Genomic DNA, 21,124 nt, shown 5'->3' with positions numbered 1-21,124 from the left:
TTTGGTTTTGAGTATTAGGACTAGGTGCAGACATTTGATACTTGGAGATTAAATTTTTCTCATGCAAACAGCCCAGCCAATGGTAGTATTAGCTTCTAATAAAAAAAAAGGGGAAGCACAGAAGGCAGGGATTTAAAGGGACATCTTGTGACATGTTCTTTGAAGCAAGACCCAGACTTATTTATCCTTGTCCCTCAGATCCAAATACACTGTCGAGTTTAAGGCAAAGACTTAATAAAATTCATTTGCTGAATGAATGGATGAATGAATAAACAATCACACAGCTGATTTCTGAGACTCTAAGTCAGACATTTCAAGCTTCCCACTCCAAACTTTCCAGCTATGTGAAATAGGACTGAACCCCACTTCAAGATCCATAAGCAAATTTAACCTCTTCTATAATCTTCTCTAATCCCAAGAGGTAGAAGAGTAGTATATTGTCACTATAAACCACTTTAATTTTAAGTTATTGGTTTATATGTGTCTCTCTTACTAGACTTTATTTTTTTTTTAAGATTTATTTTATTTATGCATACAAGGACTGGGGTGTAGGCCAGAGGTTCCAGGAGTGAGAGGAGTCACCAGAGACAGAGTGGGGAGCAGAACAGGCAGATCTACTGAAATACACTGCTTAGGGGAGCAGTGAATGAGACAGGAGAGGTCTGCTGCACCATGTGGGAAGCTCCCTGGCCAGGGATCAAACTCATGCCCTCATGCCTCAGTGGCTGGTGATAGCTTGATAGCGTTGAGACTTTAACCCCAGCACCACCAGGGAGGACCTCTTACTAGACTTTAAATTGGAGGAAAGTATGGGTCACAATTTATTCATTGTTGATTTCTAATACTTACTCTTGACATTCAGAAACATTCAGGAGGTATTTTACTGTATGGTTATAGAGACAAAAGAATGGATGACAATCATGGGAGTAGGATGGAGGAGCATGGGCTTGAGGATAGCACAGCTAGGTATGCCTATAAAGTGGTAACAGAGCCAGCACTTTGGGTCAATGTATTTTTGATGCCTTAGGTGGTGCTGCTTGTCACATGATCCCTCAGTTTGGGAAACTGTACATCACAAGAGGCCTTTAGGTAGAGCCTGAATGACCATCAGGTGGGTATAATGATGAGGGATTTCATAGATGTCACTGGGTTTGTATTAAAGTGACCTTAACTGGGTCTCCCCTGGGGGCGCAGTGGTTGAGCGCTGGGCTGCGTAGCTGCCTGCAGCCTGCAGCCTCTGCAGTGCCGGTTCGATGCCCAGCCACCGGGCGAGGGTCCCACATGGGGCGACAGACCTCTCCTGCCACGCCCATTGCTCCCCTCAGCAGTGTATTTCATCAGTCTGCTTGTTCTGTTCCCCGCTCTGGCTCTGGGGAATTCTCTCGCCCTCCTGGCTTCTGACTGTACCCAGTGCTTGTATAAATAAATAAATACATCTTTAAAAAATATAAAAATAAAATGACCTTAAGTATCCCTTCTGAAGGTAAAGTTTTGTAATTCTAGAGCAAATTGAAAAAAATCACAATGTGGTTAGATTAAAAAAATGAAACTTAAAACCAAGATGTTTAGGTAAAGTTGATATTGTGAGCATATAGTTAGCAATGCCTTTTCTAGCTTCCTTAGAACACAGAAGTGCTTCTAAGAGATATGTTTTGGGTGGTCCACGGTCTCAGCAAAAGGGGAGATGAATTTGAGCCAGTGCCATCTTTTTGCTTCAGTAAAGCTCTCTGCGGTGGCATTCACTCAACAAATATTTATTGGGTAGTTAATGTATGCAAGGTTGTGTGCAAGGCATAGTAAGTCATGGACACCTAATACCTTCCACTACAGATATTTTGTTGATTTACTGTCAGAGCACTTCACACTCCATTAGGAAACAAACAAACAAAAACATCCAATTACTAAGTCATTAGCACTGCCTTTTAAAAGAGAAGACCAGAATGCAGAACATTCGATTGCAAGGGCCCTAAGAGACCCAGCACAACCTCTTCATTTCACAGATGGAAGAACAGACTCATGTAGGAAAAAATGAGGTACCACTGATGTGCTGACATGGAAAGACAAAAACAAGATATTCGTGAAGTGTAACAAGCAAGGTGAAGGACACCGAGGACAGTATGAACACATTTTTACAAAAGCGGGCAACAAGAGCAAAAATGACTAAATTAGGTATTTGTATTTTAAACATTTGCCTTCTGAAATTGACAGGGGTCAGTGGCTGCCAAATGGAAAAGAGCAGTGAAAAATAGGATAGGATTGGCTTGTGGATTACAGGAAATTTTTTCTCTTGGTTTTATGTGTTTCTTTAACTTTTTAAAATGTAGCTTTGTATTGCTTTTATAACAAATACATACATACATATATACATACATACATATATATGTGACTGTGTATGCACCTATCTATATCAATCAATTAAATGGAAAGAAAAATCCTTGCATATTGCAGGCTGTGGATGAGACTTGCTTCCAAATTCCATTCTGAACATCACTCTACGACATTTTGTGAAACATTCGCCAAGTCACTGAACCTCCCTGAGCTGTTGGATAACATGTGAGGGAATAGTAATCGCACCCATGACTTATGACCGTGGTGAGAATTTGGGAGTTCGGGCGCATCGCCAGTATGGTTGCTGGCACATGGGTGGGGGGGGGGTCTCCATGGGTGGAAATAAAGGCACCATCACATAAGAGTGACAGTGATGCTTCTTATTGCTGTCTAGAAGGGGAGCCTGAACAACAACCTGTGTCCCCTGGCTTGTAGCACAGTGGGTTCCTGTTCTACCAAGCTATTTCCCTGTCTCACTGGAGAAGTACTCAGTCAGATAGATGATCCCAGGGCAGAGAAAACACACTTGAGGTGATGAGGCTTGCCTGCCTTCATGAGGGGAACTGAATTGGTGACTGATGATCAAATATGATCTCTGGAAGTCACCTGTGGTGACCAACCATTATTTTTTGTTATCTATATATATAAATATATTTGTGTGTGGCAAATGCCATATGATATTAAAGCCTTAGGATGACAGGCCAAGAGCATAATTCATGGATGTCAACACATTCACCCTGGCAGGCCAACTCTGCAAAAAAAATAAAAAGGAGGGCCTCCCTGGTGGCACAGTGGTTGAGCGCTGGGCTACAAAGCTGCCCACAGGCTCTGCAGAGCTGGTTTGATCCCCAGCCGGCTGGCAAGTGTCCCACATGGCACACAGACCTCTCCTGCCACGCCCGCTGCTCCCCTCAGCAGTGTATTTCGTCAGTCTGCCTGTTCTGCTCCCCTCTCTGGCTCTGGTGAATTCTCTCACCCTTCCACACTTCTGACTGTACCCAGTGCTTGTATAAATAAAATAAATAAATCTTTAAAAAAAAAGAAAAAGAAAACCCCAAACTGAAAGGTGACAGTTAGACTCTACATCTCCTTTTTGTAAGCATTCCTGAAGTGGGTCACCAGCTGCTGACTGGGGAGTCCTGACCACAGGAGAGGGTGACGCCAGTCCACTCTGACTAATCTTTCTCCCGAGCAGAGCTAAACAGATTTGGGGTTTTAGTGCTGTGGTGTGGACTGCTTGCTCAAGAGGCAGGTCTGCTAAAGACTTGTGAGGGGGTTCTCATTGCAGATACTCACAGTAAGATTTCCATATTGGGGGCTGGTATTCCTCAGCATCTAAAATAAAGAAAAAGAAATCAATCCGTCAGCTGCATGCCAAACTGTCAACATGTGTCTCCTCTGGAGGAACAACAGCCTGTCAGCTACTTGCCTTCTGGTCCCAGGGGTCCCCTCTGCTCATTTATGGGACACTTCCAGGCGGGAGGGAGGAAATATGAACAGTAACACTTGTGGACCCAACACCACTTTATTCAGTTCACTTCCCATGACAGAATCAATCGTTTAATCATTTTCACAGAGACCAGTAAATCAAAAAAGATTTTTTAAAGCAATGAACTTAATTGTACCTGCCCTCCCCAACCCCCCAGTAATCCTTTCAAGCGATATTTACATAAGCTGGCATAATAAACATGCAATTTATCTCACAGTTTCTAATCAGACCTTTAGCCCATTCATTAAGACTTGAGGGCAAGATGCAAAGTGACAAGTATATAAAATTAAATCTTGAAACTGTGCAATCAACCAATTGAGCACCTAAAATACTAGATCTGACAGTAAAGATGCTGATGATTCCATTGGAGTCACATCATTGTCACACACTCCAGTGTGTGACGTAGGAAATTTCCAGAAAGCCTCTCAATAATCTGAAAGAGTGAAAGAGTTTCAACAAAATGGAGAGGACAAAATTGTTATTCATCAGTCTGGAAAACAGTCAGTGGGAGAAAATTCGCTTGTTCTGTCCATGCAACAACCCCAGAGCTCACAGCTGAATTTATAATTTGGAAAGAGTTATCAGAATCCTCCTGAGCGCATAGCTAAGACCTTGGTCAACAGACTGCAGCTTATAATCAGAAGGAAAAACCTTTTCTCCCCAAATCACAGGATGTTGTGTGTGGGTGGGATGGGGTGGGGGGTGGGGGTGGGCAGTTCTCTGGTTCAGCACCTTTACTCCGATAGGGAAGTTCTGCTTTGCCATCCTGGGCTCCTGCACTGCCAGGGCCTCACTAAACCGCTCTTACAGGACACTTAATATGGCGCTCCAGCCACACTCTACTTTCAGGCAAAGGAATACAATGTTTCTGACCTTATGCAGCAAGTCAGTTTGAGAAATTCCCGGCCCCCCACCCCCAACCGAGAAAGAGAGAGAGAGAGAGAGAGAGAGAGAGAGAGAGAGAGAGAGAGAGAGAGATGCTTTTAGAAATAAAAATTTGGTGAACTTTTCCAAATTCACTGTGACAGCTGTGTGGCTTAATTTTTTTTTTTTTTTTTTTTTGCCTTTTGTTTAGATTGCCCACACTTTATATAAACCATTTACCCTTTTCCAGTGTCTTCTTATAGGAAATATAACAGAGAGAAGGAAGCTGCCTATGGAGACTGAAGATCACAATGCTCTCTGGCTTAAAATCCTCCAATATCTCCTCTCTGCATTTGGAATAAATGCAAAACATCCTACTGTGACTAAAGGCACTGGTCCCTGCCACCCCTTTGGCTGCATGGAAGACATTTTTCCCTGTTTCACTTAGCATTCAACCACCCTGGCCTTCTCTATTTCTAATACAGGTAAAGCTCTTCTGAACCCCCAGCCTTTGTTCATCTGGACCCTCTATGCAAAATACTTTCCAACAAGGCTTTGCAAGGCTGGCTTACTCCCTCAGGTAAGTCTGGGCTAAATGTCACCTCCCAGGGGTTTCCCCTGCCAATCTTGTATAAAGTAGCCTCCCCTCAACCCCAGTCACTCTTCCTGCACTTATTCCATTTGAAATAATTTATTGATTTGCTGGCTTGTTATTACTGGGCTTACCCCACTGCTAGTCAAACTCCATACAAGCAGGCTATTTGCCTCATTCACGTGCCTCTCACCAACCCCCAGAAGGTTGTCTTGTATACCACAGACAATCAGAAAGTATGTGCTAAATAAATGAGTCAACTCTCAGGGTTCAAATATTACCTCTGACAACGACTGGCTGAATATCTTGAAGGTGACGTAACTTGCTTAAGAGCCTCTCAATACTCATCTTTGCAAAACAGGAAAAATTAAAGTACCTCCCTCAAACCTATTTCTTAGGATTATTGTGGGAATTAAATGAGAAAACGTATATTAAATTCTGGGGACAGCACCAGGCGAATTGCCAGCTCTCAGTGAAACCCCACTGATGCCACTGTGCTGTGGTATTGTCACCTCACCCCGTCCTGTTCTTCCCAGGTAAGCTCATAGTCTTGTTTTCTCTCCCTTTACCGGAGCAAACGACGGTCTCTGTCCTGGCCCCCAGCTCTGGACCCTGTAATTAAGTTCCAGTACTGTTGTCATGGAAAGTTTTTCTTTCCCATAAAAGAATCAAAGTGAGAGGCCATTTGTCATGCTTCAATAGCACAGCTATAATTACCTTAGTCTTAGAGACACATTTCACAAACCACTAAAGTGCACTGTTAGGAAACCATGGTCAAAAGAACCGGCGCAAAATATTTTTAATATGTTGAAATAAATCTTCAGTTGCCTTCAATACTGCCCCACCAACACACACTCGCCCCAGTTTCACACATTACTTTTCAAAGACCTATTTTACTCTTACAGAGCATGAAACTTTTCTTTTTTTTAATTTGGAATAGTTTTTCAAGGTTATTGAGTTCACCTTCCCCATTTGGCAAATGAAGAAAATGAAAGCAGAAAGATTAAGTGGCTTCCTCAAGGTCATAAAATGAGTGAGCAGCAGAGGTGGGAGGAGAGACCAGGATCCCTGCCTCCCGGGCCCAGGCGCATCAGTCACCAGGCAGTCCACTCTCATTTACATATACTGAGATCAGGACAAAAATATTACATATTTGTTATTTCAAATAAAAAATAAAAAAGAAAATGGAGAAAAGTAAAAATTAGCAGCATGAAAAATTTAACATCAATCAAGTGGGAGGATGTTATTCCACATACGCATCACCCAGCCAAGAGCTAAAGTTCAGAGATGCAGGGTATTGGAAGTCTTGGCAGCATAAGACATAATGCTGATGGCAAGTGCATTCTTTTGTTAAATATTTTAGAGAAATTGGCATAATGCAGAAGGAAGGGAAAGGAAGTAGAACATTAGAGCTTCATGTTCTAAGAATAAAAACTACCATTGGAGTCAGAAGACAATTACACATTTTGGAAAGGAACAAAGATTTAGAAGGGTCAAGAAGGCTTAGCAAATATATTGCTTTAAAAATATTGACTAATGTGTTCTGAAACTTTTCAAAATGTGTAAGCCCTTTGACTCAGCAATTCTATCATGGGATTTCAGCTTAAGGTAGTAAATGAACACCTGTACCAACACATTAGGTGTTCATGGCTTTGTGTGATAGCGACTCTAACAGCGCAGGAAGAAGACAGCAGTGGAAGAGACTATCATGTACAGTAGCCAGGCACATGATGGGGTGGGCCAGAGTTTTGTGGTCAAGAGCAAAGCCTCTGGATTGTCTAGTCTTCAAAAGCTAGCTCTGCCTGTTACTAGCTGCGTGACCTTTGGCAAGTTACCTAAACTTTCTGAGCTTCAGTTTTTAAATTTCTTAAAGGGGAGTAACAATGTTCACCCATATACAGCATGGTGGAGGGAAATGTTGGTTAATATGTATAAAACACTTAGTCTGGTGTCTGGCATCTAGTAATCTCTATGCTTGCTGTCGTTAATTATCCATTTTTACGGACTGAAAAATATCCACGCTATGTTAAGTATTAAAAAAATCGGGTCACAAAACAACTTATTAAACATCTCATTTTTAAAGAAGAGATAAAATTTTTTTATACATAGAAATTATCTACAGGACTATAAACTGAATCATCAACAGTTGCTATACCTGATAAAAATATAGGTGATTTCTAATTATCTCTTCTTTGACTTACCTGAATTTTCTAATTTTCTGTTCATATTGCTAGTATAAAAATTAATATAAGAAATAAATTCAGGGGAATGCTACGTGGTTTCTTTTTTAACAATGTTTTTTAACATGCTATAGAAATAAATCACTACTCTGGAAATAAAGTAAAAGTAAAAAAGCCCAATAGAAAGACTTTTTATACTAGCACACACAGCCTATGCAGTGTTTGTGCAGGAATTGCTAAGGGTGAAGAATAGAGAAAAAAGACAAGTGCTTCTGTGGCATAAGACCATGCCCAAGTCCCTTGGCCCTCTTTTTGAAATTTCAAAATAAACATGAATGAGCAATGCCAAGCAGGCTGGGAAGCAGGTATCTGCTTTCATTAAAAGAGGGAAGATAGATATAGGAACTTAGAAAATCATCAAAAATAGGTAAATACTACCACACAAATGAAATAATATATAAAGAATCTGAACACATTAAGCAAAAAGAAAAGAAAAACTGGCTAATGACCTATAGGTACAAGTTAAAACTTGGAAACAATCTTGAGAAAACCTGTTGAAAGGAATCAATCCTTGAAAAGACAGCACTGCTGCTCTGAACTCTGGGGGGACAGTGAAGAATTTGGGGATCAGCACAGGGAAAGCTCTTCAATGTCTGAGACCCAAGGAGAAGAAATGGGTGATCAAGAGCACATGTCATAAAAAGTCATCTTTTGAGAGCATGCTAAAAATAATTTCATATTTCCATTTCCTTTATTAAATTTAGAAGCCATACACATTGTTGAAAAGCAGAAAAAGTCCAACTATGCAGCAATGATGCATTCTATGTGTAGTATAGGTTCTGGGAAGATGAATCTCTGGGGTCAGGGCTGTATATATATTTTTTATTTTAAAACTGTTACAATGGCCTTCAAAAAGTTGTAGCCATTTGATGTTTCAAATACATGTGAAAGAATGCCAGTTTGGGGCCTCCCTGGGGGTGCAGCGGGTTGAGCCATGCACTGTGAAGATGTCCGCAGCCTCTGCAACATGGGTTCGATTCCCGGCTGGCCAGGGAGATACCGATATGGCGTGGCAGACCTCTCCTGCCTTGCCTGCTGCTCCCCTCAGCATTGTCTTTGGTCATCTGCCTGTTCTGCTCCCTGCTCTGTCTCTGGTGAATTCTCTCATCCTACTGCGCCTCTGATCTGTACCCCAGTTCTTGTATAAATAAATAAAATCTTAAAAAAAAAACACAACTGATTTAAAAAAAGAAAAGAATGCCAGTTTTCCACACCCTCACCAACACTGGCTATTATCAACACACATTTTAATTTCTGATGCTCTCTAGACTCAATCAGAAAGACAACAAGACTAGGTCCAGGGAAGCAAATGGAAAGACAGAAAGCTCCCAGGAGTGAACCTGTGGAAACATATGGCCATGGAGCGAGGTGAAAACACATGAATCCCACACGTTTCGGTGTCTGCAGCTGGAAGGTTATCTCCTCCCAGATCTTTTTAGTTCCAGAATTATGTTGATTTGATGAAATAGCCTGAGGAGCAAGTGTAAAGGAATTTGGCGACTGATTAATGAAGAAAAATTAGAGAATGCCATGTGTTACACTTGGGTAAGTGACAACTAAAGAGGAAATACCTGTAAACAACAAGGAGAGCCAGATTCCTTCTCTTGGCTCAGTGGAGTATGACTAGACTAACAGAAAAACACACATGGGGGTTTTGGAAAATTAGAGGAACGAAAGATTCACTGATGTAGAGAATGATCCACCGTGGAAGTTGGAGATTACCCATCCTTGAGAAATTTCAAACAAAATTGCATCTGCTACATCAGGGGGACAGGAGGGTAATAGGAAAAGAAGGCTGGGTTCTCTCCCTCTGTCATCCCCTCTCCCAGAAGAGCCCACGGAGTCTGCTGTCATTTTTGATTTATTGGTGCACACATTTGCAAATGGGCTGCGGTTAGTGGTCTTCTTCCAGGGAAGTTGGATGAAAACAGGTTTTTTAATCAGCCATGGGACAGCCTCACAATGAGATGACAGTTCAGAATTTGTTGGGTGATTAGCTTAATGGGCCCAGAATGGGTTGGGATCCAAACAAAAGGGAAACAACTACTACACGAGTGCATGTTTTGTTTGTGCATGTGCTGCAATATGTCCTTGCCATGTGCATGACGCCCCAGCTTCTTCATAAGGATGTGAGGGACCAGAGCCCGCAGCCTGCAGCTACGGTGTTATCAGGTCATCCAAACTAACGGTGCCACACTTGAGCTGTGAGATGACTTGGAGATCATCCTGCCTGTCACAAAACATAGCGTTGTGGAGGCTGTTACAGAGAGCTTTCTTGCTGTCATGCTGGCAAGAGAATACAGGAATGTGTTCTACTGCTTGTCACCTGTACTGGTTCCCTGCATTCCCCTGAGAAACCAGACATCTATGTATTCTCTTTGGAAACTGCTGCTTGGGTAAGGAGTGAAGGCCTTCTGCGCATGTAACTGAGGATTTCACGCCAGAGATTTTTGTAACTGATTTAGTTCTACTTGCAGAAAATAGTTAATAAAAAAAAATTGTAGAAACTATTGTTGGGCCCTGAGGCTGGGCCCCCAGGACAAGGCTGAGACATTTTGAAGATGAAGCCATTGCAGATATTGGGCTAGAGCTTATGGTCACTAGAGGGCACTAGGGCCACATGGAGCTTCTTCCTGGGTCACTTACTCTGTACTCAGGCATGACAAGATTCCTCCATTCCAAAGGCATTTATTGAATAAATACAGTGAGCCAAGCCCTGAATACACCACAGTGAGCAAGGCAGGTACTTAGGAAGCACTTCACGATCCAGTGCCTGGCCCTCTCCCTGACGGTCTTTAGCTTCCCTCTTGCCCACTATACTTAACCACTCTGGCCTCTCTTTTGATCCTTGAGTACATCAAGATCATTCCATTCCCAGAAATCTTAAGTCTCTTTCTTCTGATTCCACATGGCTGACTTCATTATCGTGTGGATCTCAGCTTGAATATTCTGGCTGCCCAGAGATATCTTCCCAGACCATCTGATCTAAAGCTAGCTCCCAGGGCTAGCTTTAATTCTTTCAGAGCCTTTTCACTATCTAGATATACTATATGCTCATGTTTTTCTTTGTTTCTAATTGGTATCCCCAGACTCCACGGATAGCACTATGAAAGTAAGAACCTCATGGGTCTTGTTTTCTGATGTGTGGGTCTATCCTCTGGAAGACTCAGCCAGAAGCCAGGGGAGCCTAGCAAAGGGGGCTCAACTGGGTTTAGGACCCACTCATCCCCCCAAGCCGGGCATAAACTGCACAACTGGAATGGCCCTGACTGTTGTGTCCTAGGACATGGAGGTGCTCAAAGAGTAGACAAGTGAAGGAAAAACAATGTTCCCTGACTCAAAACTTTGCATCCTGTTGATGGATACAAATAAACAAGGAGGCAGATGTAATATAGCAAGAAGAAGTACAAGAAGTATGTTTAAGAAGAGTGTCTATAGCCTTTGGAAGGCTGATGGGGGCTTGGGGCAGTAGGCCCTTCTAAACCCTGGTCAGTTACTTCTGGTCTTGAGTAGCTCTGTCCAGGGATCCTGGAAGAATCTTCCCAGAGCTCTAACAGAAAAGCTTATAGTCTTCAAGGACTGAGAGAAGTGTAAGTACCCTCTATTACCAATGCACATTAAGCCTAATCAAAGAGGTTTACTATCACCCAGACATGTACACAGCAGCCAATGGCAAGGGATGACCAGGGACAAACGTACTCATAAAGCAAAATGTGGCCTGTCAGGGCCAGCAGCAAGATAGTACATGACACTGAAAGCTCGATGTGGTTCAGCCTGCAAGTTGAAACAAAGACATCATGGTGTGTGTGTGTGTGTCTAGGTTTCAGAGTGGCTATGAATTAAATTAGAGAGATAAGTACGAGTTGGGTAATTAAAGGCTTTTAAAAGCAGGCTAAGGGCCTACTTTATTCTAAAAGAAAGGAGAAAAGTAAGCAAGGAAGGCATAGCATCCAGTTTGTACTTTAGAAAGATCACACTGGTTACAGTATGGAATTGGACTTGAGAAAGAAAAGAGGGAGGGAAGGAAAGAGCCAGCAGATCATCCGGGGTGCTGGGCAGTACTTTGGGCAGATGACACCAATGATCTGAACTTAAATGGAGAAAATTGAGATTTGGAGGACACTGAGAAGCTAGAATCTAAGAAACTTGGTGATAAATTGCACATGAACAGAGAAGGATAGGAGGGAAAATGACTTCTGGCTTTGACAGAAGATGGATGGTTTTTGGCATAAGTAACCAGATGAATAGGGATGCCATTCAGAGAAATAAGGCAAACCAGAGGAGAAGCAGGTTTGGCAGATGGCGATGCATTCGGCTTTTTCCTGTTGGAAAGAAAAGTCTATAAAACAGCCAAGCAAATACATCTAAGAGGTTTGGAGTTCAGAAGGGAGATCTGGGCTAGAGACAGAGAAATGGAAGTCCAGACATAACAGTGGCAACTGTCCCTAAAGTAGGCGAAACCATCTAGAATGGGTATTCGCAGTAAGGAAAGGCCCTTGACAGAATCCCTAGGGGGAAAACCAAAATTTCAGGGATGAGAAGAGAGTGAGTCTAGATCTGAGAGTAAGAGAAATCAGGAGATGGGTGACATGAAAAGGCAAGGCCGGAGACCTTTCAAAAGGGAAAATGATCAATAGCATCAGCGGCTGTTGAAGTAAGATAAACAAGAGGACCCGCTGCTGCAGCAGCCCGGGAGTTTTGATGATCTTGTACTGGAGTGTGGGTAGAAGTCACTTAAGTGAGATAAAGGGTGAGTGAAAGCTGAGAAAATAGAACTTGCAAGTGGAAACAATCACTCTGAGGGATCTGCAGTGGCAGGGAAGTGAAGAACTCCTTCCAACAAAGGGGAGCAAGAGTCAAGGCAGATAAAAGGCATGGGAGCTCCCATATGGTTTGTCTCATCAAACCACTTGCCACATCCCTGGTGTCCCTGTCTCCCACAGTCTTTGCAACTCCTGATCCAGGATTTCTACAAAATGTGGGTTCCTCCCAGCATGATGGAGTTGCTCACCTGGTGGATAATTCCCTCCTCTATCACTCACACTTCTTCCTCTGCAATTTCTTCAAGACAACTTGCTCCCACCACTTCCATTCACCCTAGAGGCTTGTCTCTCCTACCCTTCCCCTTCCCTACTACCCCCCCCCCCAAGCTCCTCTCCAGCATTTGCCTGACTCTTTACAAATTCTTTTCATCAGAGGAATGTCTTCTTGGCTTTTCTCCAAAAGTCCTTTTGGGCATTCGTTTATTCATCCAACAAATATTTACCTAGAGCTTACAGCCTACTTGGCACAAAATATTGTACTAGACACTGGTGTACATATAAAGGCAAGATGCAGAATCTAACCACAAGGAATCAGCTAAGAGGTGAAATAAAGACATCAAGTCATTCATTCATTCATTCAACAAGAACTGACTGGCTGCTGGCATCATCTGGCTTCTGGCCATGTGTGCATATAACTGTAGCACATGGAAGAGAGTGGCACGTGATACAGTAAGGTTAGACCAGAAACTGCTTTTGGAATGGAGTGGAGAGGTTGTCTTACTTAGTTATTTCCTGACATTTATGCTTTTACTCATCCCCTTCCTGAAAAAGGAGATGCCTTTTCCTTAGAGAAGACAATTTTAGAGTAACTCCAGGCATTTCTCTGCTGTCATTGAGAAGAGCTATCTTCTTCTATTACACTAATGTCTTTCTATGTGTCTTGATTTCACTGTGGGCATTTGTGTCTCTTCAGATATGGAGTGAACTGTGGCAGTGATCAACTAAATTTTCATGAAAGCACCTTATAAATTATGGTCCAGATAATGTTATTACAGGCAAATAAAGAAAACTTTTTTCAGTCAGATTGTATTCGTAGTCAGAAGAGTACTAGTGTAGGGATAAAAGAGGAAGAGAATCTTCTACCAAAAGTGGAAATAAATTTTTAAGTGCATAGAACATTCTAGATTCTGGGGTAGCCCCCTTATATACATTATCTCCAATCTTTAAAATTTCCCTGAATAATCTCTCCACTTATATATCCACCGATCCACAGATCCCTTTCTGTCTCTGCATCCATCCAGACTTCCAATCATCCATCCATCAAGCAAATGCTTATGCAGCAAACACTGTACCACATGATAAAGATATAGTCAGAGCAAGGCAAATCTACTGTCTTCTTTCAAGGTGCCTTCAGTACAACAATGAAAGCAAGCAAACATTAAACAAATAATTACAATAAACTATGAAAAATGTTATGATAGAAAAAGTTAGGGTGCTAAGGAAGTATATATTAGAGATCCTACAAGGTAAGTATTTCCTTCTTCTCCAATGAGGAAACTAAAACTCACAAAGATTAAGACACTTGCCCACAGTCATACACTTAGTGGAAAAGTAAAATTCAAATCCAAATCTGTTTTGCCTCAGAGCCAAAGTAGTTTTCTCCCTATGGCGCTCGTCACATAGAGGAGCCAGCATTGCAGAAGCTGAAGGGAATATTTCAGCTTTCTTATTTTTGGTTGACTTCAATAGTACAGCAAGGCTTGAACATTGCAGAAAACAGCACTAGAAAAGTAGGAAAATGTATGACAGTGTTCAGTTTTCTGTTATTTTTTTGTACCAAAAGTGACCTCTCACTAACTGAAGTGCCCTTCTCCCTTCTCCCCAACCTCACTTTCTTCCTCTTTATTTTCCTCTCTCCCCATCAATCCACTTATCCCTGTTCTTCCTCAAGGGCCCTCTATGTATCAGGCACTATATGTGACTCTTCCCCAATTTTCACTGCCAGTAGAAATATTCAACCCATGCCCAGGCTGGCGCATTAGCTGGATACCTTTGTCTGGCAACAAATGGGCCTCTGGTTTAGCACAGCTCTTCCTTATCCTGGTACAGTTATTAACAATCGGCACAGCTAATATAATTGTAGTAATTGATATCAAGAATGGACATGTCGGCAGCCACGCACTGGTCCATGTTTGCCAGGTTGTTGTTGGTCTTACAGGCTGAAACAGAACCAGCTACGGTGGTTCTTTCAGAAGCCACTGGCTATCCTCCCACCCTGAAAGTGAGGATGATGAGTCCAGAGAAAGGAAAAATTTGAAGAATTCTCACGACGGGTATCTCTAGCAAGGCAGGTGACTGTGTGCAGCAAGCTTGGGAGATTCTCACTCCAGTTCCATGCTCGGTTTTGTGGCTCTCAGCTGCATCCCCCCCCTCTACTGAGATGGGCCTCGGTTTTCTGCCTGTAAAGGTGGGGCTGGGTTGGCTGCCCTCTGGGACACCTTCAATCACCAGAGTCTCAGGGCAGCCACAACCACCCAGGTCCGGGGTGCTGACCAGAGCTGCACCCTGTGGCCTGAGGTGAACGGCCACATCCGGACACCGGCAGCTCTAGTGAAGCCACCCTTCCTGCCCCCAGGGGTCAGTGAGCGCTTCACATGCCATGGAGAAACCTACTTGTCTCCTATTGTGGTAAGAATTCATCTAAAGGAGTATACAATGTATACCAAATTGATTCCCCACCATCAGTGAGGAAGGCTTCTTCACTCCTGGCCTGTGAAGGGGACTCAATGAGCCCCTGGTCTGTCTCTGAACCTGTATTGTGTCCCTGGGGAAAGAGAGGTACATTATCTGGAGGCTTTATGCCAACCCTGGGTGGAGGAAGACTGCCTTCCTGTTGTCGAGCTCTAGAATACCTGGGGCCAGGTAAGCCCGTTTAACTCTGGAGATCAACAGTTAGCAAGTCCACCCAGCCGACAACCCTCCTTAGTGATAAGCCCTCAGCAGTGCAGGTGACATTTTAGCCTATGCCTGCTTTCCTTGGCTTGATTTCTGGTTGTTTCAGATAGGAGTGCTAAATATTAGGGAGCCTAAAGCAATCCCCAGCAGAAGGGCAGCCACCACTTCCCATCAAATGATCCTCCAAAAGTTTTTGAATATATAAACTTTTAAAAAGATCGATGAAAATATCAGTTATATACTCATAATATTTAATTCATCAATTCAACTATACATACATATTTTAAATGATGTATAAAATATGCAAATTTAGAGATATTGCTTTTGTCAGGTCACATTTCATGGGAGAACTTTAATTTAAATTCTCCATGTATATCTCTGGCACTTTTTGAATTGTCTAGGACATTTTTTTTCCTCAGAGACATCACTGTCTTCTTTCTTAGCCTTTTCAGAGTAAAATATTTAAATACCCACATTATGATGCAGCAACTGGACACTTTAACCAGTTCCAGCCACATATTCATGTGACTTGAGAGATATTAGGTTTTTCATTCATCCTGAAGGTGGTTTTCTCAACATAACCACCGGCCATATTGCCTTTAATGGTGATCTTTAAGCAATCTGCTTGTGGAGAACTACGAAGGTATTAAAAGGAAGGAGGTGGCTGATATGTAAAGCTCTCTAAGATGTTAAATTTAAAATTGTGGTGTAGCCAGCCTAGTGTTTGCAGCCACAAATCTGCCCTGTAAGGAACCTCCTGAAACTGAAGGAGGAGAAATTGTTTGCGGAGGACAGCTGAGTGTGAAGGTCAGGATAGGCAGGGAGACTGGGTTTTGACTAGATACTCTTTAAAATAGTTTGAATAAGGGCCTCCATGGTGGTGCAGCGGTTGAGCGCTGGGATGCAAAGCTGCCCGTAGCCTCTGCAGCGCCGGTTCAATCCCCGGCCCTTGGCGAGGGTCCCACATGGCGCGCAGCCCTCTTCTGCTGTGCCTGCTGCTCCCCTCAGCAGTGTATTTCATCAGTCTGCCTGCTCTGCTCCCCGATCTCGCTCTGGTAAATTCTCTCACCCTCCCGCACTTCTGACTGTACCAGTACTTATATAAACAAATAAATAAATAAATAAACAAACAAACAAACAAATAAATAAATAAATCTTTTAAAAAAGTTTGAATTAAAAAGAAAAGAAACTTAAAAAGGACTATTTATAACTACATTTGACACTTGTAATGGCAACTATTCTGAGCTAAATTTCTTAGCTTCCCTTTCAAAAATGATTCCATTCTATGACCTCTAAAATAGGGCAAAGCCATTGTTTGGTTAAGGTAACTTCAGGCCTACTGTGTCATTTCTCAGGAAGTAGTGGGGTGTCCAAAATAAAGTTATTGAGAGAGAAAACCAAATATCTGAGAGATTTTTATAGAAAATAAAATATGATATCCTCCTTTCAGAAAGCTAATTTGGGGCATAGATCACTAATATGTATAGAGGTATTTTAACTTCTATTAATGACTTTCATTAAATATGTTCTCAGGTGTCTCGTGAGCAGTCTTATTTACTATTCATAGCAAGTTTGCAATACAGGTATAATTCATTCCATTGTACAGATAAGTAAGCTGAGGAAGAGTGAGGTTGCCCTGTCACATAGGATTGAGTAGTTGAGCTGAGTACTCAAATCTCAGTCTATCTAACTTTAAAACCCAGGCTGCTATTTTAAAATGCTGCCTCTCTGAGTGAGTGACTGAGTCCTGCCACATTATAGAACTTTATATATTAGCCCACGGATCTCCAAACAGCAGTTTAGGAGTGGTATCCCATCTTATACATGCATAGTCTAAGGCCCACTGCACCTTACCCAAAGTCAGCCAACTCACTTGTACCGCATTAAAAATACTGCTATAAACACCAACTGGAAAAGACTGATCTGTCCTACTTTGTCACAAGAATTAATTACATTTGTTTCACAGTGTTAAACATGTTTATTTGGACCTCCCTAAGTTGACATTTATTCTGTCTTCACCTACACCAATCCAAATTTTACCTAACACTGTAGGTCCGTGGAAATAGCTGAGGGCTATTGAACCAAGTTGTGGGCTGCAGTCACCTCTGCTACTTGAGGTCTCCTGAGAACCTGCCTTAGCTTTTGCTTTTCTTCTGGGTTTCGATGCTTTGTGGTTTTTCATCACTTACTTTAAAAATAGCTTCTTACAGAAATATATTTCTAAAGATCACTAACAGATGCACTAGCAACACTTCAGACATCTCACCAACTCTACCGCAAAGCAATAAAAACAGCACAGGAAGCACCACTGTGATGTACAGGAAGGAGACACAAGACCAAAGTCTCCTCAATCAAACCAGCCCCACACGAGCTGCAGCACACTTGCTGAACTCCGATCGGCATGCATGCCTCATGCTCAGGCCAGGTGTCTGAAAAGCTGAATGCAAGAAGACCTTGCTGTCACCAAGCAGCAGGGTGGGTGACAGCACCAGCAGTTCTACAACGAAAGGGTTAAGAACAGGCAGCCGTCAAGTGGTCTTATGATTCCTAAAAGAAGTATTTACATTACATAACAGCAAGAAAACAGCCCCCTCTCCCCGTCCCCTGCTGTTATCTTAGTGTGGCTTGTCTTCACAGCCCTCAGGTCGGCTGTGCGGCATGCTGGGGAGAGAGAGCCATATCCTCTTGCTGTTTGCACAGTGGTACATTTGTCTTCCTAATCGCAGTATGTGAAAGTTCCTGCTTCCACTACCAGAATCTGAAGCCAAATAATAAAACAAATCTTTCCTTATTATTATCCTCCTGTTGGAGGCTGTTTGTACTTGTAAACTCTGTTTATCTATTTTCCGTGGCATTGTCACAGGGAGGAAAAGTCTATTTACACACCTGTGTCTTCATAAAAGATCATTTATCAATTTCCCAGTTTGTCCATGTCACAAACATTTACCAGTTACTCTGTTCCTGATCCCTACTTAGGTGCTGGGTGACACCCAGAGATGAGTGAGACAAAGGTCTTCCTTTCACAAAGCTCTCAAGTGACTATAATTGAACGTTGTCTATGGGTGGTACGTGTACAAGGGTCATGGGCACCAGAAAGCACTCACCCCTGGCAGGGTGAGTGGGGAGGTGCTGGGGAAGACTTCATAGAGGAGAGGACACCAGAGCTGGGCAGTGAAGGATGAACAGGAGTTTGCTGGGCTCTAACTTATGGAGAGGAGGAGGAAGGATTGGGTCATTGGTTTACTTCTTGTATTCTGGGAAGGGAGATGACATCTTGATTTGTATGCTGAGTATTTCTGACAAAGGATTGTTTTCTCACAAAAGCTAGTATAATCATGGCATCTGTGCCTTAACAAAAGCTACCTTCCCTTGCCTGTGAGGCACAGGCAAGTACAAGAAGGACCAGTCTGCAGACTTTGAATGGAAAGGCTTCTTGCAATCTGTCAAGGGGCCAGGAGAAATTTTCCAGGAGCAACATGCTGTCTCACCTTCTCTCACCTTCTCTTGGAGGCATGTGGCCTATTAACATGACAGAGCCCCCTGTGATCACACCCATGAATATCCTCTGACTTTCAGAAGAATGAAAGCAAGGCGTGAAGCCCTGTGGAAAGTTATCCTGGTGTCCCCCAATTCCAGCTTTGCTTTCCTCAGCACTTTCCAAAGCTGGGCTTTATACATACATGTGATAAGTAAATGCTTATGACTGACTGAGTGACCACCATTCCAGTAGAGAAAATCGTCAGGTTCTCCCTGCAACTCTGTGCTAGTGCTTTCAGGAAAAGGGTCCAGCCAGGCAAGTCATCTTCACCATTCACAGTGTTGATGTAACCAGTCTCAGCTGGCTGATGGGGTTAAAAAGGAAAAGAACAACTACATAATGGAGTCTCCTCCTAGCCGGGACCTGCAGAGCAGTTTTACCTGACATAGGTGAGCATTACCTGATACAGCTAAAATTTGACTCTGAACTCAAAAATTGGAAAAGTATAAAGCAAAGAGAGTGGCAGAAATGACTGAAAGTTGGGTCCCCTAAATAACACAGTGTGAGGTGCTTTATCTCCAGTATCTGAACCCAGGCACTTGCTGGGAGCAGATCCACAGCCTCCGGCAAGAACCTGGTGGTCCTCTGTGCATACATACCACTTCCACTGAACTGGTACGCCTTTGCTGGGTCCACCACCTCAGCCTTCAGCCTGAGCTGTTTGTAGGTTTTACATATGCAATCTTTTGCTGCGTTGAAATCTGTTCTATTTTCAAAATTCATCTGTTATATTGTAATAGGCTTTCCTCACTGGCCACAAGGTGGTGGAGGATAATGGAAGGACTCCATTGTTCCAATCCTGTGAGTACCATGCTCCGGATGGATGGCTCTGGAAAGAAGGCATATTCTGATGTTGGCTACCACTGAGATCTACTGTGGGAGTTTAGATATTTTTAAAATGTGTTTTATACCACCACTATATTTTCAAAGCTATTACACTCATAAATATTCTTTTTTTTTTTTAAATGGGGCGCTTTATTTATTTATTTATTTTTTTAAAGATTGATTTATTTATTTATACAAGCACTGGGTATAGTCAGAAGCGCGGGGAGGGTGAGAGAATTCACCAGAGCCAGAGCGGGGAGCAGAGCAGGCAGAAGGACCGAAGGACACTGCTGAGGGGAGCAGCGGGCGGCAGGAGAGGTCTGTGTGCCATGTGGGACCCTCGCCCAGTGGCTGGGGATTGAACCAGCACTGCAGAGGCTGCGGGCAGCTTCGCAACCCAGCGCTCAACCACTGCGCCACCGGGGAGGCCCTACACTCATAAATATTCTAAAGGTACTCACTGATTAAAGCAACAACTCTCACATACATAGTATATGACCCAAGGTATCAATAATCCCTAGAGACAGCACAAACCATCCATCCATCCATCCATCCATCCATCCATCCATCCATCCATCCGTATATCTAAATATAAATACCCCTTCACAGATTTTCTGTATACACATGGAAGATCTTTCTGCATTTGATTTTCTCTCTCCACTTTAGTCTTTTGACCCTAATCATTACATTTAGAGGACAGAGACGTGACAAGCATTAAACCTGATGGACACTTTCTAAAACCGTTTCTTTCCAAATAGAATTATAAGAATGTTTCCAATTCCTTACTGATGCAGCTCTGTGATGCCAAATCACCATGAATCAGTCAGTCAAAATTTTCTGTATTCATTTTTATGTGAAATCACAAGTATGAGATTAAATTTACTTAACATATGGTGGTTTTTTTTTTTTTTAGATGTGTTTTAATCCTTTCTTACAGCAAGATGGTCAAATTTCCTGATTGTCAAAGGCCAGGTAATCTTTAAAATGTCAAGAACTGCCAGTCCCTATAGCACAGTGCATTTTTTTTTAAATCATCATCCAGTCCTTTCTCACTAGCTCACACACACTCATTTCATTCTTGACTCTTATCCATTACTGTTGAAAAATCCAGAGATTACTGCTATAAACGCATCATCTCTGTAGCCACTCAATTGTAGGTGGGTTGGGGGGCAGGGTGGATGGGTATAAATCAGAAAACCAGAAGTCTAAGGTTGGAGAAGAAATCAGCCAGGAAAATGCGAGTGATCGGAATGGAACATGTTCATTATGAAATCATGCCATGATTTCATGCATTTAGAGCAGCTTCTGCCCCTAACTCCCAAGTCAGAAAGTATCATATTCATCTACTTGATTTCAGATTTTATTTTAAAAGCTATACAAACACAATGGAAAGTCAGCTGACTGAGAAGACTCAATTCCACCTTTAGATTCTTTTATTGAATGCTCTTTTCTCAGGAGGTCCAGTTTCTTTGTGATCTGTTCTTAGCTGCTTTTATCTCTCAGTGGTCATTTTCTCAGAGGACATCTGGC

The 21,124-nt window shown here is 42.5% G+C and overlaps 1 protein-coding gene across 2 annotated transcripts in view; it reads right to left on the bottom strand.

The window, feature by feature from the left end:
* The window catches only part of CHN2 (chimerin 2), a 251,210-nt gene that overhangs the window by 116,925 nt on the left and 113,161 nt on the right, over nt 1-21,124 (bottom strand). For both annotated transcript variants that reach the window (XM_054692443.1, XM_037509741.2), the window contains exon 2: nt 3,625-3,663. In XM_054692443.1, coding sequence (XP_054548418.1) covers nt 3,625-3,663 — 39 coding nt within the window. The remainder of the gene's footprint in view (nt 1-3,624; nt 3,664-21,124) is intronic.

Source organism: Talpa occidentalis, unplaced genomic scaffold (genome assembly GCF_014898055.3).
Source record: "Talpa occidentalis isolate TD23 unplaced genomic scaffold, MPIMG_talOcc4v2.1, whole genome shotgun sequence".
NCBI lineage: Eukaryota > Metazoa > Chordata > Mammalia > Eulipotyphla > Talpidae > Talpa > Talpa occidentalis.
Note: the sequence above shows the minus strand (reverse complement) of the source record. Positions and strands in the feature narration are given on the sequence as shown.